This window comes from Phacochoerus africanus, chromosome 10, assembly GCF_016906955.1.
Source record: "Phacochoerus africanus isolate WHEZ1 chromosome 10, ROS_Pafr_v1, whole genome shotgun sequence".
NCBI classification, from domain to species: Eukaryota; Metazoa; Chordata; class Mammalia; order Artiodactyla; family Suidae; genus Phacochoerus; species Phacochoerus africanus.
This window is the reverse complement of record NC_062553.1, coordinates 83,290,756-83,309,317: the sequence shown is the minus strand read 5'-3', so window position 1 is coordinate 83,309,317 and position 18,562 is coordinate 83,290,756. Positions and strand designations below refer to the sequence as shown.

Genomic DNA, 18,562 nt, shown 5'->3' with positions numbered 1-18,562 from the left:
TGCCTAACCAGAGCATTTATACAGGTAATTAAGTTCAGAAATATACCCCACAAAGCATGGATTTAAGACATTATATCAAATGTATTTCTTTGTGTGGCCTTTGTCTTTGAAAATTTGATTCTTTATGGAAATTTGGAATCAGAATCAAAATAGAAACTTTCAGAATATTGGAATATGGGGAGAAATGACTTTATTTTTTCCTTTGCCAGGAAAATTATGCATAGAGGTTACCCCCCAGAGCAAAATAGCGTGGATTTCTGAAACTCTTTGTATTGGTTGTGGTATTTGTATTAAGGTAAGTGATATTTTATTTTTTGGATAAAATTTATAATCTAAAAATGAAATCTAATAATTCTGAATACATTATAACTTTTTAAAAGGAAAAATGTAAAACGTTGAATAAGGAAATTTAGGAAAATAGTATTCTTATATCAACAATCTAGTGTTGCTTTTTCAAGTAATTAAACCACCCCTTTTTTTGGTAAGATTTTTATTTTTGCTGTTATAGTTGATTTACATTCTCCTGTCAATTTCTGCTGTACAGCAAAGTGACCCAGTCAAACATACACACACACACACACACATACATTCTTTTTCTCTTATTACCTTCCAACATGTTCTCTCATAAGTGATTAAATATTGTTCCCTGTGTTATACAGCAGATCTCACTGCTTATCCACTCCAAATGCAATAGTTCGCATCTACTAACTCCAAACTCCCAGTCCATCCTACTACTTCCCCCTCCCCCTTGACAACCACACATCTGTTCTCCAAGCCATGAGTTTTGTTTATTTTCTTCATTTGTGCTGTTTATTAGATTCCAGATAAAAGTGATATCATATGGTATTTGTCTTTCTCCTTCTGACCTCACTTAGTATGAGAGTCTCTAGTTCCATCCATGTTGCTACAGATGGCATTATTTTGTTCTTTTTTTATGGCTGAGTAGTATTCCATTGTTGATATGTACCACTTCTTCTTAATCCATTCATCTGTGGATGGACATTTAGATTGTTTCCATGTCTTGGCTATTGTGAATAGTGCTGCAGTGAACATAAGGGTGCATGTATCTTTTTTTTTTTTTTTTTTTCTTTCTTTTCTACAGGATGGGAATGGGTGGGCATGTATCTTCTTGAATGAAAGTTTTGTGTGGATATATGCCCAGGAGTGGGATTGCTGAGTCATATGGTAGTTCTCTGTTTAGTTTTCTGATTTACCTCCATACTGTTTTCCATAGTGGTTGTACCAATTTACAGTCCCACCAACAGTGAAGGAGGATACCTTTTTCTCCACACCCTCTCCAGTATTTATTTGTTGACTCGTTAATGATGGTCATTCTGACTGGTGTGAGATGGTACCTCATTGTAGTTTTGATTTGCATTTCTGTAATAATTAGTGATGTTGAGCATTTTTTCATGTGCCTATTGGTCATCTGTTTGTCTTCTATGTAAAGATCCATTTAGGTCTTCTGCCCATTTTTCAGTTGGGTTGGTTTTTTTGCTGTTGAGTTGTGTAAATTTGTATATTTTAGAGATTAAGCCCTTGTTGGTTGCATCATTTGAAACTCTTCTCCCATTCCATAGGTTGTCTTTTTTTTTTTTTTTTAATGGTTTCCTTTGCTGTGCAAAAGGTTGTAAGTTTGATTAGGTCCCATTGGCTTATTTTTGTTGTTAATTTCTTCCAGGAGTTTGATGATGTCTTGTTTTATGTTTAAGTCTGTAAGCCATTTTGAGCTTATTTTTCTCCATGGTGTGAGGGTGTATTCTAGTTTCATAAACCACCCCCTTTAAAAGTTGTACTGGCTGTATGCAACTTTGTAAAGCCATTTCCAACCAGAATTTCTCTTTCACCCTCTTATGAGGACATTTCCCATGTCTTTACCAGACCTTGTCAAAATATAAATACAAAAAAATGAGTCATATCATATATATTTTTCAAGTTTGTTTTAAATAAAAATGGACAGAGCCAAAAAATTAACTAAACCTAATCCTCAAGTGATGCTTTTGCTATATTATGCATTCTCTCTATTGTTGGATTTATCCCAATAATGTAATTTTTCAAAATACCTCAGTCAGGTTTTGTTGTATTGAATAGTTTCATTAGGGCTTTTGATTTTACATTTTTTTTTGTCTTTTTGCCATTTCTTGGGCTGCTCCTGTGGCATATGAAGGTTCCCAGGCTAGGGGTCTAATCAGAGCTGTAGCCACCAGTCTATACCAGAGCCACAGCAATGTGGGATCCGAGCTGCGTCTGTGACCTACACCACAGCTCACGGCAACGCCGGATCCTTAACCCACTGAGCAAGGCCAGGGATCGAACCCACAACCTCATGGTTCCTAATCAGATTTGTTAACCACTGAGCCATGACGGGAACTCCTCATTAGGGCTTTTGACTCAAGAATGATGTATTTCTAACTTGAGTTCATAAAAGGTATTTAAAGCCAGTATATAAAGTTCTTAAATTATTTTTATTTACAGATGACATGTTTTAGAAAGCTTTACCAGAATATGGATACCACCTGTTAATTTTTTCTAATACCACTCGTGTATTTTGCATTGGTTTCTGAATCCTCCGTTACGTATTGAGAAGTACCAAGCTTGATGCCTGAAAGTGTTTTTCAGTGTTTTGAAAATAAAAGCAGGAGACAGTTGTTCAGCAAATATTTACCACATTTTAATTATGCACCTGCCAGTGTTTTGGGTGCTGGAAATCTTATTTTGAATAATGTATTATCTTCTACTTTATTTTCTTTTTTCACTGCAATAGAAAAATGAGATTCCAGGGAGTTCCCGTCATCGTGCAGCGGTTAACAAATCCAACTAGGAACCATGAGGTTGCAGGTTCGGTCCCTGCCCTTGCTCAGTGGGTAAAGGATCCGGTACTGCTGTGAGCTGTGGTGTAGGTCGCAGACGCAGCTCGGATCTGGCATTGCTGTGGCTCTGGCATAGGCCAGTGCCTACAGCTCCGATTCAACCCCTAGCCTGGGAACCTCCATATGCCGCAGGAGTAGCCCTAGAAAAGGCAAAAAGAAAAAGAAAAATGAGATTCCAAAATTTGAGGTATGCACTTCAGGGGCTGAAAAGATACTAATGTGATGAATCTATTTGAAGGTAGGGATGGTATATACCATCTGAACACTAAGATACTTATAGTGGGCATGTATGAACAATGAAAATGTTTTTTTCTTTGTTTACGTAGAGAAGTTTAAATTGCTCACAGCCTGTAAGCATTTTATGTACATTGGTAGAATAATAAAGAATTCTGTAAATGAAGGTAACTTTTGGCAGAAAATCACCCAGTATAAAGAATTAGTGGTTTTTGTTAGAGGATGATAATTATTTAAGAAAACGTCTTTTGTTTTTGTTATGTTCTTATAACAGAAAAATGAAATTCTTTATATGCAGAGACTTTTTTTATTGGAGTATATAGTTAATTTATGTGTCAATTTCTGCTGCAGAGCAAAGTAATTTAGTTACACACACACATTCCTTAACATTCTTTTCCATTATAGTTTATCATAGGATACTGAATATAGTTTCTCTGTGCTATACAGGGGGACCTTGTTTATGCATTCTATATGTAATAACTTACTTATACTAACCCCCAGCTCATCCCTCTCCAACATCCTTTCTCTTGGCTACCACAAGTTTGTTTTCCATGTCTATGAGTCTGCTTCTGTTTTATACATAGGTTAATTTGTGCCATGTTTTAGATTCCACATAAAAGTGATATGATATGGTTTTCTCTAACTTATTTCACTTAGCATGATAAACTCTAGTTACATCCAGGTTGCTGCAGATGGCATTGTCTTGTTCTTTTTTATGGCTGAGTAGTATTCTAATGTATATATGTACTATATTTTCTTCATCCTTTCATCTGTTGATGGACATTTAGGTTGTTTTCATGTTTTAGCTATTGTGAATAGTGCTGCTTTGAACATAGGAATGGGTGTGTATGTATTTTTTTTTTTGTCTTTTTAGGGCCATACCCACAGCATATGGAGGTTCCCATTCTAGAGGTCTAATCGGAGCTATAGCTGCCAACCTATGCCACAGACACAGCAATGTGAGATCAGAGCCTCGTCTGCAACCTACACCACAGCTCATAGCAACGCCAGATCCCTAACCCACGGAGCAAGGCCAGGAGTCGAACCCACAACCTCATGGTTCTTAGTGAGATTCGTTTCCCGTGTGCCACGACGGGAACTCCCTACCCCCCACCCCACCCCTTTTTTTTTTTGTCTTTTTGCATATGTCTTTTTTTTTTTTTTCCTCAAATGAAGTTATCACATCTGTAGTTATATAATGATCATAACAATCTGATTTCACAGGATTTTCATCCCACAACCCAGGCACATCCCCCCACCCCCCCAAACTCTCTCCTCCGGAGACCATAAGTTTCTCAATGTCTGTGAGTCAGCATCTGTTCTGCAAAGAAGTTCCATCTGTCCTTTTTTCAGATTCCACATGTCAGTGAAAGCATTTGATGTTAGTGTCTCATTGTATGGCTGACTTCACTTAGCATGATAGTTTCTAGGTCCATCCATGTTGCTAAAAATGCTGGTATTTCATTCTTTTTAATGGCTGAGTAGTATTCCATTGTGTCTATGTACCACATCTCCTGGATCCACTCCTCTGTCGATGGACATTTAGGTTGCTTCCATGTCTTGGCTATTGTAAATAGTGCTGCAATGAACATTGGAGTCTTTTTGAATAATAGTTTTGTCTGGATATATGCCCAGGAGTGGGATTGCTAGGTCATATGGTAATTCTATTTTTAATTTTCTGAGGAACCTCCATGCTGTTTTCCATAGTAGTTGTACTAATTTTACATTCCCACTGACAGTGTTAGTAGGTTCCCTTTTCTCCTCGCCCTCTCCAGCATTTTTTATTTGTAGACTTGATGATCATTCTGTCCAGTGTGAAGTGATATGTCATTGTAGTTTTGATTTTCATTTCACTAATAATTAGTGATGTGGGACATCTTTTCATGTGCCAGTTGGCCATCTGTATTTCTTCTTTGAGGAAATGTCTATTTAGGTTTTCTGTCCATCTTTTGTGGGATTTCTTTTTCTTTTTTCTTTTTTTTTTGGTGTTGAGTTGTATGAGTTGTCAGTGTATTTTGGAAATTAAGCACTTGTTGATCTAATTGTTTGCAAATATTTTCTCCTGTTCTGTAGGTTGTCTTTTGTTTTGTCGAGGGTTTCCTTTGCTGTGCAGAAATTCACAAGTTTGATTAGGTCCCGTTTATTTTCATTTCTATCGCTTTGGGAGGCTGACCTACAAAAACATTGGTACAGTTATGTCAGCAAATATTTTGCCTTTCATCTCTTCTAGGGGTATTATGGTGTCATGTTTAAGTCATTAAGCCATTTTAAGTTTATTTTTGTGTATGGTGTGAGGGTGTATTCTAACTTTCTGATTTACATGCTACTATCCAACCTTCCCAACACCACTTACTGAAGACAGTTTTTTCCCATCATATATTCTTGTCCACTTTATCATAGATTAATTGACCCTAAATGTGTGGGTTTACTTCTGGGCATTCTGTTTTATTCCATTGATCCATATGTCTGTTCTTGTGCCGGTACTGTGCCATTTTCATTACTGTAGCTTTTTAGTTTTAAGATTGCTTTGGCAATTCTGGGATTTTATGGTGCCATATCAATAGTATTATTTGTTTTAATTCTGTGGAAAATGTCATGGACAATTTGATTGTGATCACATTAAATCTGTAGATTGCTTTGGGTAGTATGGCCATTTTAACAATATAAATCTTCCAATCCAAGAGCATGAGCTATCGTCCCATTTCTTTGAATAGTCTTCATTTTCCTTTATTAATGTTTTATAGTTCTCAGCATATAAGTCTGACCTCTTTGGACAATTTTATTCCAGAGTATTTTGGGAGGTGCAATTTTAAAAGGTATTTTTTTTTTACATTCTCTTTTTGATATTTTATTGCTTCCTGCTACCTTGCTGAGTTAGTTTATCAGTTCTAGTAGTTTTTGTGTGGAGTCTTTAGGGTTATGTATAGTATTCTATATATAATGACAACTTTCCCTTGTCCAATTTAGATACCTCTTATTCTTTTTCTTATCTGATTGCTGTGGCTAGGACTTGCAGTACTGTTGAATAAAAGTGAGAGTGGGCATCCTTGTCTTGTTCCAGATTTTAGCAGGAAGGCTTTCAGCTTTTCACCATTGAGTATGATATTGGCTGTGTATTTGTCATAAAGAGTTATTATGTTGAGATATGTTCTCTCTGTGACCACTTTGGTAAAAGCTGTTACCGTGAATGGATGTGGGTTTTTGTCAGATGCTTTTCTTACATCTACTGAGATGATCATGTGTTTTTTGTCCTTTTTTTTGGTTTGTTTATACGGTGTGTCACATTGGTTGCTTTGTGTATATTGAACTATCCTTGTGGACATGGGATGAATCCCACTTGATCTTGGTATATAATCCTCTTCGTGTTGTTGGATTTGATTTGCTAAGGTTCTGTTGAGAATGTTTGCGTCTATAGATATCAAAGATATTTGCCAGTAATTTTCTTTTTTTGTGGTGTCTTTGTCTGGTTTTGGTATCACAGTGATGGTAACTTCATAGAACGTCTTCGAGGGTGTTAGCTCTTCTCAGACTTTTTGAGAAGAGCTTGAGTTTGAGAAGGATCTGTGTAAGCTCTGTATTTGGTAGAATTTACTAAACATCTGGTGCTGGAGTTTTTTTGTAGGGAGTTTTTAAATTACAGATTCTTTTGCACTTCTAGTGAATGTTTGATTTATTTCTTCTTGATTCACTTTCGTAGGCTGTATGTTTCTAGAAGCTTGTCCATTTTTCTTTTTTTTTAACTCAGTGAATTTTATTACATTTATAGTTGTATGATCATCACAACCTAATTCTGCAGCATTTCCATCCCAAACCCAGGGCCCATCCCTCACCCCTGCCCTGTCTCCTTTGGAAACCATAAGTTTTTCAAAGTCTGAGTCAGTGTCTATTCTGCAAAGAAGTTCATTGTATCCTTTTTTTCTATTCCAAATGTAGGTGACAGCATATGACGTTGGTAACTCACTGATTAACTTAACATGATAATTTCTAAGTCCATCCATGTTGCTGCAAATGCTGTTATTTCTTTACATTTAATGGCTGAGTAATATTCTATTGTACATATGTACCACATCTTCTTTATCCACTCCTCTGTCCTTGGGCACCTAGGTTCTTTCCATGTCTTATCTATTGTATGTAGTGCTGCAGTGAACATCGTTTTCTCTGGATAGATGCCCAGGAGTGGGATTGCTGGATCAAATGGTAATTCTATTTTTAGTTTTCTGAGGAATCTCCATACTATTTTGCATAGTGGTTGCACCAGTTTACATTCCCACCAACAGTGTAATAGGGTTCCCTTTTCTCCACACACACTTCAGGATGTATTGTTTGTAGACTTTCTGATGATGGCCATTCTGGCCTGTGTAAGGTGATACCTCATGGTAGTATTGATTTGCATTTCTCTAATAATTAGTGATGTCAAACATCTTTTCATGTGTTTGTTGGCCATCTGTATGTCTTTGGAGAATTGTCTGTTTAGATCTGCCCATTTTTTGATGGGGTTGTTTGGGTTTCTCCCCCCCGCCCCCCTTTGAGCTGCAGGGGGTGTTTATAAATTTTGGAGATTAATCCCTTGTCAGTCGTTTCATTTGCAAATATTTTCTCCCATTCTGTGGGCTGTCTTTTCATTTTGTTTAGGGTTTCCTTTACTGTGTGGAAACTTTTAAGTTCAATTAGGTCCCATTTGTTTATTTTTGTTTTTATTGTCATTAGGTGGTGGATCTGAGAAGATAATGCTGTGGTTTATGGCTGAGCGTGTTTGGCCTATGTTTTCCTCTAAGAGTTTTATAGTATCCAGTCTTATATTTATATGGATTATATTTTTAATCCATTTTGAGTTTATTTTTGTGAATGGTGTTAGGAAGTATTCTAATTTCATTCTTTTGCATGTAGCTCTTCAGTTTTCCCAGCACCAGTTATTGAAGGGACTGTCTTTTCTCCATTGTGTATCCTTGCCTCCTTTGTCATAGATTAGTTGACTGTGGGTGTGTAGGTTTAAGTCTGGGCTGTCTATTCTGTTCCACTGATCTATATTTCTGTTTTTGAGCCAGTACCATACAGTTTTGATGACTGTAGCTTTGTAGTATAGTCTGAAGTCAGAGAGTCTGATTCCTACAGCTCCATTTTTTTCTCTCAGAATGGCTTTGGCTCTTCTGGGTCTTTTGTGCTTCTAAACAAACTTTTAAGATATTTTGTTCTAGTTATATGAAAAATGTCCTTGGTAATTTGATAGATTGCATTGAATGTGTGGATTGCCTTGGGTAGTATAGTCATTTTGATAATATTGAGCCTTCTTTTTTTTTTTTTGTCTTTTTGCTATTTCTTTGGGCCTCTCCTGCAGCATATGGAGGTCCCCAGGCTAGGGGTTGAATCGGAGCTGTAGCCACTGGCCTACACCAGAGCCACAGCAATGCGGGATCCGAGCCGCGTCTGCGACCTACACCACAGCTCACGGCAACGCCGGATCGTTAACCCACTGAGCAAGGGCAGGGACCGAACCCGCAACCTCATGGTTCCTAGTCAGAGTCGTTAATCACTGCGCCACGACGGGAACTCTAATATTGAGCCTTCTAATCCAAGAGCATAGTATGTCTTTCCATTTGTTTATGTCATCTTTGATTTCTTTCATAGCATCTTATACTTTTCAGAGTGCAAGTCTTTTGTCTCTTTAAGCAGGTTTATTCCTAAATATTTTATTCTTTTTGATGTGATGGCAAATGGGATTGTTTTCCTAATTTGTCTTTCTGATCTTTCGTTGTTAGTATATAGAAATGCCGCCAATTTCTGTGTAATGATTTTGTGTCCTACAACTTTGCCAAATTCATGGATGAGCTCTTAACAGTTTTCTGCTAAAGTCTTTAGGATTCTCTAGGTGTAGTATCATGTCATCTGCAAACAGTGATAGTTTTACTTCCTCCTTTCCAATTTGGATTCCTTTTATTTCTTTTACTTCTCTGATTGCTGTGGCTAGGACTTCCAAAATTATGTTGAATAGTAGTTTTCAACTACTTGTCTTGTTCCTAATCTCAGTGGGAATTCTTTCAGCTTTTTTTACCATTGAAAATGATGTTAGCTTTGGGTTTCTCATATATGGCCTTTATTATGTTGAGGTAGGTTCCCTCTCTGCCCACTTTCTGAAGGGTTTTTATCAGAAGTGGGTGTTGGGTTTTGTCACAGGCTTTTCCTGCATCTATTGAGAGAATCATGGTTTTTTGGTTTTGTTTTTTGTCTTTTTGTCTTTTTAGGGCCACACCCGCGGCATGTGGAGGTTCCTAGGCTAGGGGTCTAATCAGAGTGGCGGCCGCTGGACTACACCACAGCCACAGCAGTGCAGGATCCGAGCCATGTCAGCAACCTACACTGCAGCTCATGGAAATGCTGCATCCTTAACCCACTGAGCGAGGCCAAGGATGGAACCCAAAACCTCATGGTTCCTAGTCAGGTTTGTTTCCGCTGCGCCACAATGGGAACACCAATCATACGGTTTTTATTCTTCAGTTTGTTAATGTGGTGTATCACACTGACTGATTTACAGATATTGAAGAATCCTTACATCCCTGGGATAAATCCCACTTGATCGTGATGTACAGTCTTTTTAATGTATTGTTGCATTCAGTTTGCTAGCATTTTGTTGAGGATTTATGCATCTGTGTTCATCGGTGAAATTAACCTGTAAATTTTTTTCTTGTGGTATCTTCATCTGATTTTGGTATTGGGGCATGGTGGCCCCATAGAATGAGTTTGGCAGTGTTCCTTTTTCTGCAGTTTTTTTTGGAATAGTTTCAGAGGGTAGGTGTTAGCTCTTCTCTAAATGTTTGATAGAATTCGCCTGTGAAGCCATCTGGTCCTGGACTTTTTTGTTTGTTGGAAGTTTTTTAATCACAGTTTCAATTTCAGTACTTGTGATTGGTCTGTTCATTTTTTCTATTTCATCTTGGTTTAGTCTTGGAAGATTGTACTTTTCTAAGAACTTGCCCATTTCTTCTAGGTTTTCCGTTTTATTGGCATGTGTAGTCTCTTACGATCCTTTGGAATTCTCCTTTTTTATTTCTAATTTTATTGATTTGAGTCCTCTCTTTTTTTCTTGATATGTCTGGCTAAGGGTTTATCAATTTTGTTGATCTTTTCAAAGAACCAGCTTTTAGTTTCATCGATCTTTTCTATGGTTTTCTTCATTTCTATTTCATTTATTTCTGCTCTGATTTTTTATAATTTCTTTCCTTCTGCTGACTTTAGATCTTGTCTGTTCTTCTCTCTAGTTGCTTTAGATGTAGAGTTAAGTCATTTATTTGAGTTTTTTTTTTTTTTTTGGTTTCCTGAGGTAAGCTTGTATTGCTATCCCTCTTAGAACAGCTTTTGCTGCATCCCATAGGTTTTGGAGTGTCATATCTTTATTGTCATTTGCCTCTAGGTATTTCTTAGTTTCCTCTTTGATTTCTTCAGTGATCCATTGGTTGTTTAGTAGCATGTTGTTTAGTCTCCACGTGTTTGTGTTTTTTGCGGTTTTTTTCTTGTTGTTGATTTCCAGTCGTATAGCCTTGTGGTCGGAGAAGATAAATGATTTCAGTTTTCTTAAAGTTACCAAGGCTTGATTTGTGGCCCAGAATGTGGTCAATCCTAGAGAATGGTCTGTGTGCACTTGAGAAGAATGTGTATTCTGCTGCTTTTGGATGAAGTGCATATCTATTAAGTACATCTGTTCTAATGCTTCATTTAGGGCCTGTGTTACCTTGTTGATTTTCTGTCTGGATGATCTGTCCATTGCTGTAAGTGGGGTGTTAAAGTCCCCCACTATTATTGTGTTATTGTCGATTTGTCCTTTTAAGGTTGTTAGCAATTGCCTTATATATTGTGGTGAGCCTATGTTGGGTGCGTAGATATTTAAAATTGTTATATCTTCTTCTTGGATTGATCTTTTGATCATTATGTAGTGACCTTCCTTGTCCCTTAAAATATTCATTTTAAAGTATGTTTTGTCTCATACGGGTATTGCTACTCCAGCTTTTGATTCCCGTGTGCATGGAATATTTTCACTTTGTATGTGTCCCTAGAAGTGAAGTGGGTCTCTTGAAAACAGGGTATATATGGGTCTTGTTTTTGTATCCATTCAGCCAGTCTATGTTTTTTGGTTGGGGCATTTAGTCCATTTACATTGAAGGTAATTATTGATATGTATGCTCTCATTGCCATTTTATTAGCTGTTTTGGGTTTGTTTTTGTTGCTTTTTCTTCTTCCCTTTGTTTTCTTCTCTTGTTTGATGACTACCTTTAGTGTTGTATTTAAGTTGATTCTTCTTATTTGTGTGTGTATCATTTGTAGATTTTTGGTTTGCAGTTACCCTGAAGTTTTGATATAGGAGTCTATATACATACAAGATTGTTTGAAGTTGTTGGTTTCTTAATTGCAAGTTCATCTTCAGTGTCCTGCATTTGTACCTTCCTCTTCTCACAGTTTGTGATTTTGGTGGCATGTTTGTGTATGGACGATTTCTACCTTTGCTATATTTCTGCCTTTATTTGTGAGCTTTGTCATTTGTAATATTTTCGTTTCTGGTTGTGGCCTTTTCTTTTATGCCTAGAGAAGTTCCTTTAGTATTTGTTGTAAAGCTGGTTAAATGGTGCTGAATTCTCTTAGCTTTTGCTTGTCTTTAAAGCTTTTGCTTTCTCCTTTAAATCTGAATGAGAGCCTTGCTAGATAGAGTAATCTTGGTTGAGTTTTTTCTTTTCATCATTTTGAGTATATCATGCAGCGTTTCTGCTGAAAAATCTGCTGATAACCTTATCAGGGTTCCCTTGATGTTATTTGGTTCTTTTCCTTAGCCACTTTACATATTTTCTCTTTGTCTTTAATTTTGGTCAGTTTGATTGATGTGTCTCAGGGTGGTCCTCCTTGGATTTATTTTATATGGTACTTGTGCTTCCTGGATTTGAGCAAGTGATTCCTTTCCCATGTTAGGGAAGTTTTTGGCTATTATCTCTTCAAATATTTTTTCTGGCCCTTTCTCTCTCTTCTCTTTCTGGCACCCTTATAATAGGGATGTTGGTGTGTTTAACATTGTGCCAGAGTTCTCTTAGACTATCTTCATTTCTTTTCAATTCTCTCATTTCTGTTCCACATCAGTGATTTCTAATAGTCTGTCCTCCACTTCGCTTATTTGTTCTGCCTCCTGTATTCTGCTGTTGGTTGCTTTTAATAAATTTTCTATTTCAGTTATTGTAATATTTTTTGACTTTTTTGTGTGGCTTTTTAGGGCCACACCCATGGCATATGGAGGTTCCCAGGCTAGCAGTCTAATCAGAGCTACAGCTGACAGCCTCCACCACAGCCCACAGCAACACGGGATCCTTAACCCACTGAACGAGGCCAGGGATCGAACCTGCAACCTTGTGGTTCCTAGTTGGATTTGTTTCCATGGTGCCTTGACAGGAACTCCTTGTTACTGTATTTTGCATCTCTGCTTGCTTAATCCTTAACTTTTGTATTTCTTTGCTCACTGTTTCTTGTAATTTATCAATCTTTGGCTCCAGTTTATTTCCAATGTCTTGAATCATCTTCACTATCATCAGTCTAAAGTCTTGTTCGTGGAGGCCAATAATCTCCAGATCACTTAGCTGTTTTTTTTCTGGGGAGTTTTCTTGCTCCCTTATCTGAGTCATAATTCTCTGCCTTTTCATTTTGTATAGATTTTTGGTGTGGTCTCCTTTTTGCAGACAATGGAATCGTAGCCTCTCTTGCTTCTGGTGTACTCCCCCCTTGTGGCTGAAGTTGGTATGGGGATTTTCTGTAGGCTTCCTGATTGGTGAGACTGGTGCCTGCCCATTGGCAGGTGAAGCAGATTCCTTTTTTTTTTTTTTTTTTTTGAGGCCTACACCCACGGCATATAGAGGTTTCCAGGCTAGAGGTTGAATCAGAACTACAGCTGCCAGCCCACCCCACAGCTCATAGGAATGCCAGATCCTTAACCCACTGAGTGAGGCCAAGGATCGAACCTGCAAACATAGGGTTAATAGTCAGATTCATTTGCACTGCATCACAATGGGAACTCCAGGTAGAACTGATTCTTATCCCTCTGGTGGGCGGGGCTTTGTCTGGGTGAGATTTGAGGCAGCTGTGTGCCTGAGGAGTCTTTAGGCAGCCTGTTTGCTGCTGGGTCATCCCACCTGGATTATTATTTGCACTGGGGCTTCTCAAAGCTGATAGGTGGGGCCAGATTTTCCCAAAATGGCCACCTCTAGGGGAACACATGCTGATGATTATTCCAAAGACCTTTGTCTCCAGTGTCTTTCCCCCATAACAAGTCACAGTCACTGTTTTCCCAGGAGATCCTCCAAGAACTGCAGTTAGGTCCAACCCAAATTCCTATGGAGTTTCTGCTTTGCCCTGGGACCCAGTGCACATGAAAGCCTTTGTGCTTCTTTCAAGAATGGGGTCTCTGTTTCCCCCAATCCCATGGAGTTCCTGCACACGAGCCCTACTGGTCTTCATTGCCAAATGCCACAGGAACTCCTTCTTCCAATGCAAGATCCCCAGGTGTGGGGACCTGACATGGGGCTCAGAGCTCCCACTCCTGTAGGTCAGTCTCTATGATACAGTTATGTTCCAGTCTTTGGGATACCCACACAGTGGGTATGGTGTTGCTTATGTCATATAATCACCCCTCATACCATCTTGATGTGGCCTCCTCTTTGTTTTTTGGAGTAGGATGTCTTTTTTGATAGTTTGCAGTCTATTTGGTTGAAGGTTGTTCAGCAGTTGGTTATAATTTTGTTGCTTTTTATAAGAGAAGTTGAGCTCCAGTCCTTCTATTCCACCATCTTAATCCTGTCTCCCATTTTTTTCTGTATTGTTGAATTTGTTGAGACAGAACTATTCATAGTATTCCCTTACAGTTTTTATATTTCTCTGGTAATGGTTGTTTTCTCTTCTTTTTATATTTTAAAATTAATTTTTGTTTTATATTGGAGTATAGTTGATTTAAGTGTTTTGTTTGAGGTATACAGCAAAGTGACTCCATTATACATATACACATATCTATTCTTTTTCAGATTCTTTTCCCAAATAGGTTATTGCAAAGTACTGAGTAGAGTTTCTGTGCTATAGAGTGGGTCCTTGTTAATTAACTATTTTGTATATAGTAGTGTGTATATGTTAAACCTTCCCCCAACTTTCCCCTTTGGTAACCATAAGTACCAAACTGGTACTCAGTACCAGTACCAAGACTTTCTGTTTTCAAAGTCAGTAGGTCTGTTTCTGTTTTGTAAATTAGTTCGTATGTGTCATTTCATGAGATTCCGTGTATGTGATAACATATTGTCTCTCACTGTTTGACAAATTTCACTTAGTGTGATAATCTCTAGGTCCATCTATGTTGCTACAGATGGCATTATTTCATTCTTTATTACTGCTGAGTAATATTCCACTTTATATGTATACCACATCTTTATCCATTCATCTGTCAATGGTCATTTAGGTTGTTTCCATGTCTTGGCTCTAAATGGTGCTGCAGTGGACATTAGGGTGCATATTTCTTTTGTAATTATGGTTTTTTTCTGGATATGTGCCCAGGAGTGGGATTGCAGGATCATATGGTAGTTCTATTTTTAGTTTTTTAACCAGCCTTCATAATATTTCCCATAAACGTTGCACTAACTTCTATTTCCATGAGAAGTATATGAGACTTCATTCCCTTTTCTCCACACTCTCTCTAGCATTTATTATCTTGTAGACTTTTTGTGGGGTTTTTTGGTCATTTTTTTATGGCTCCACCTATAGCATGTGGAAGTTCCCTGGCTAGGTGTTGAATAGAAGCTGCAGCTGCTGGCCACAGCAATAGCAACACCAGATCCAAGCCACGTCTTCAACCTACACCACAGCTCACGGCAATGCCACATCCTTAACCCACTGAGCAAGGCCAGGGATCAGACCTGTGTCCTCGTGGATACTAGCTGAGCCATGATGGGAATTCCCTGTTTGTAGACTTTTTGATGATGGTCATTTTCACCAGTGCGAGGTGATAACCCATTAGTTTTGATTTGCAATTTTCTGGTAATTGGCAGTGTTGAGCACCTTTTCATGTGCTTTTTAGCCATTTGTATGTCTTCTTTGAAGATGAATTCCTTGTCAGTTGCATCATATGCAAATATTTTCTCCCATTATGTGGCTTTTCTTTTTTATTATGGTTTCCTTTGCTATGCAAAAGCTTTTAAGTGTCCCATTTGTTTATTTTTGCTTTTATTTTCATTAATCTAGGAGATGGATCCAAAAAAATATTGCTGCAATTTAGGTCAGAGTCTCCTGTGTATTTTTTCTTCCAGGTGTTTTATAGTATTTAGGCCCTTAATGCATTTTGAGTTTATTTTTGTGCATGATGTTAGAGAATGTTCTGATTTCATTCTTATGCATGTAGCTATCCAGTTTTCCCACCACCACCTATCAAAGAGACTGTCTTTTCTCCGTTTTGTATTCTTGTCTCCTTTGTCATAGATTCATGAACCATAAGTGTGTGGCTTTATTTCTGGGCTTTCTAGCCTGTTCCATTGATATATATATACTTCTGTTTTTGTGCCAGTACCATACTGTTTTGATGACTGTAGCTTTGTAGTATAGCCTGAAGTCAGGGAGCCTGACTCCTCCATCTCCGGTTTTTTTCCTCGTAATTGCTTTGGCTTTTCAGTCTTTTAGGTTTCATACAAGTTTAAAATATTTTGTTTCAGTTCTGTGAAAAATACCATTGTAATTTTATCAAGATTGCATTGAATCTGTAGATTGCCTTGGGTGATAGTCATTTTTACAATCTTGATTTTTCCAATCCATATCTTTCCCTCTGTTTGTGTCATGTTTGATTTCTTTCATCATCTGCCTACAGTTTTCAGAGTACAGGTCTTTTGCCTCCTTAGGAATGTTTATCCTTAGGTATTTTATTGCTTTTAATGTGATGAAATTACTTTGATCTTTTGTTATTAGTGTATAGGAATTCAAGAGATTTCTGTGTATTAATTTTTTATTCTGCAACCTAATTGGATTTATTGATGAGCTCAGTAATTTTCTGGTAGTATCTTTAGGATTTTCCATATAGTGTCGTGATATATACAAAGAGCGACAGTTTTATTTTTTCTTTTCCAATTGGATCCCTTTTATTTCTTTTTCTTTGATTGCTGTGGCTAGGACTTCCAAAACTGTTGAATAAAAGTGACAGGAATGGACACCTTGTCTTATCCTGATCTTATAGGAAACGCTTTCAGCTTTCGTGATTGGAGTATGATTGATGTTAACTGTAGGTTTTTCATATATGGCCTTTATTATGTTGAGGTAGGTTCCCTCTGTGCCCACTTTCTGGAGAGTTTTATCATAAATGGGTGTTGAATTTGTCAGAAGCGTTTTCTCTAGCTACTGAGATGATCATGTTGTTTTTATTCTTTAACTCATTAATGTGGTGTCTCCCACTGATTTGCAGATATTGAAGAATCCTTGCAACCCTGATATAAATCCCACTTGATCATGGTGTATTGTTGGATTCAATTTGCTAGTATTTTTTGAGAAACTTTGCATCTATGATCATCAGTGATACTGGCCTATAATTTTCTTTTTTGTGTGTGTGGTATCTCTCTTGTTTTGGTATCAGGGTGATGGTGGCCTCAGAATGAGTGTGGCAGTGTTCCTCCCTCTGCAGTTTTTTTGAATAGTTTTAGAAAAACGAATGTTGTCTCTTCTCTAATTCTTTGATGTACTTTGTCTGTGAAACCGTCTGATCCTGAACATTTATTTGTAGGATGGTTTTATTTTTGTTTTTTTGGGGGGGAGGGGGTTGTCTTCTGTCTTTTTAGGGCCGCACCTGCGGTATATGGAGGTTCCCAGGCTAGGGGTCTAAGAGAGGCTGTTGCTGCCAGCCTACGCCAGAACCACAGCAACACCAGATCCGAGCCGCATCTGCAACCTAATTTGCAGGATGTTTATAATCACAGTTTGTTTCATCACTTATGATTGGTCTGTTTGTATTTTTTATTTGTTCATGATTCAATCTTGGGAGATTGTTAGCTTTCTAAGAATTTGTGCATTTCTTCTAGGCTGTACCTTTTTATTGGCATATAATTGCTTGTGGTAGTTTCTTATGATCCTTTGTATTTTTGTGGCATCAGTTTTAGCATCTCCTTTTTCATTCATTGGTTTGAGTCTTCTCCCTTTCTTGATGAGTCTCAATAAAGATTTATTTATTTATTTATTTATTTTTGTCTTTTTGCTATTTCTTTGGGCTGCTTCCGCGGCACATGGAGGTCCCCAGGCTAGGGGTCTAATCGGAGCTGTAGCCGCTGGCCTACACCAGAGCCACAGCAACGCGGGATCCGAGCCGAGTCTGCAACCTACACCACAGCTCACGGCAACGCCAGATCGTTAACCCACTGAGCAAGGGCAGGGGCCGAACCCGTAACCTCATGGTTCCCAGTCGGATTCGTTAACCACTGCGCCACGACGGGAACTCCTCAATAAAGATTTATTAAATTTTGTTTATCTTTTCAAAGAAACAGCTTTTTACACAGGGAAATTTATCTAATTGCTTATGGTGGAACATGATGGAAGATAATGTGAGAAAAAAATATGTTTCCATAACTGGGTCACTTTGCTGTACAGCAGAAATTGACAGAACATTGTAAATAAACTATGATTTTTTAAAAACCTACTACATATAAAATAAAAATTATATGAAAAAGTTAAAAAAGTAACAGCTTTTAGTTTCATAGATCTTTGTCTCAAATATTTCATATATTTGTATTCTGAACTTTTGTCTTTTTGCCTTTTTTAAGGCTGCTCCCTCGGCATATGGAGGTTCCCAGGCTAGAGGTCGAATCGGAGCTGTAGCCGCTGGTCTCCGCCACAGCTACAGCAGTGCAGGATCCAAGCCACGTCTGTGACCTACAGCACAGGTCACAGCAATGCCAGATCCTTAATTCACTGAGCAAGGCCAGGGACCAAACCCGCAACCTCATGGTTCCTAGCCGGATTTGTTAACCATTGCGCCACAACGGGAACTCCCTGTATTCTGATCTTTATGATTTCTTTCCTTCATCGATCTTTGGATTTTGTTTTCTTTTCTCTCTGGTTGCTTTAGGTATGAAGTTAGGTTGTTTATTTGAGATTTTTCTTGTTTCTGAGGTAAGATTGTATTGCTATAAACTTCACTCTTAGAAACTGCTTTTGTTGCATCCCATAAGTTTTGGTTCGTTATATTTTTGTTTTCATTTGTCTCTAGGTGATTTTATTTCCTCTTTAATTCTTCAGGGATCCATTTGTTGTTCAGTAACATATTTTAGCTTCCACATTGTTGTGTTTTTTACAGTTTTTTGGATTCTTCATCTCAAAATGTTGTGGGCAGAAAAGATGCCTGATAATGATTTCAATTTTTTTAAATTTACTGAGCCTTGCTTTGTAGCCCAGCACATGATATATCCTGGAGAATGTTCCATGTACAC

General features: G+C 37.8%; 1 protein-coding gene across 1 annotated transcript in view; it reads left to right on the top strand.

Annotated features, from left to right (window-relative positions):
- Nucleotides 1-18,562, top strand: part of ABCE1 (ATP binding cassette subfamily E member 1) — a 49,949-nt gene that overhangs the window by 6,919 nt on the left and 24,468 nt on the right. Inside the window, exon 3 of the mRNA XM_047798203.1 lies at nucleotides 210-295. Within this exon, the coding sequence (XP_047654159.1) occupies nucleotides 210-295 (86 nt within the window). The remainder of the gene's footprint in view (nucleotides 1-209; nucleotides 296-18,562) is intronic.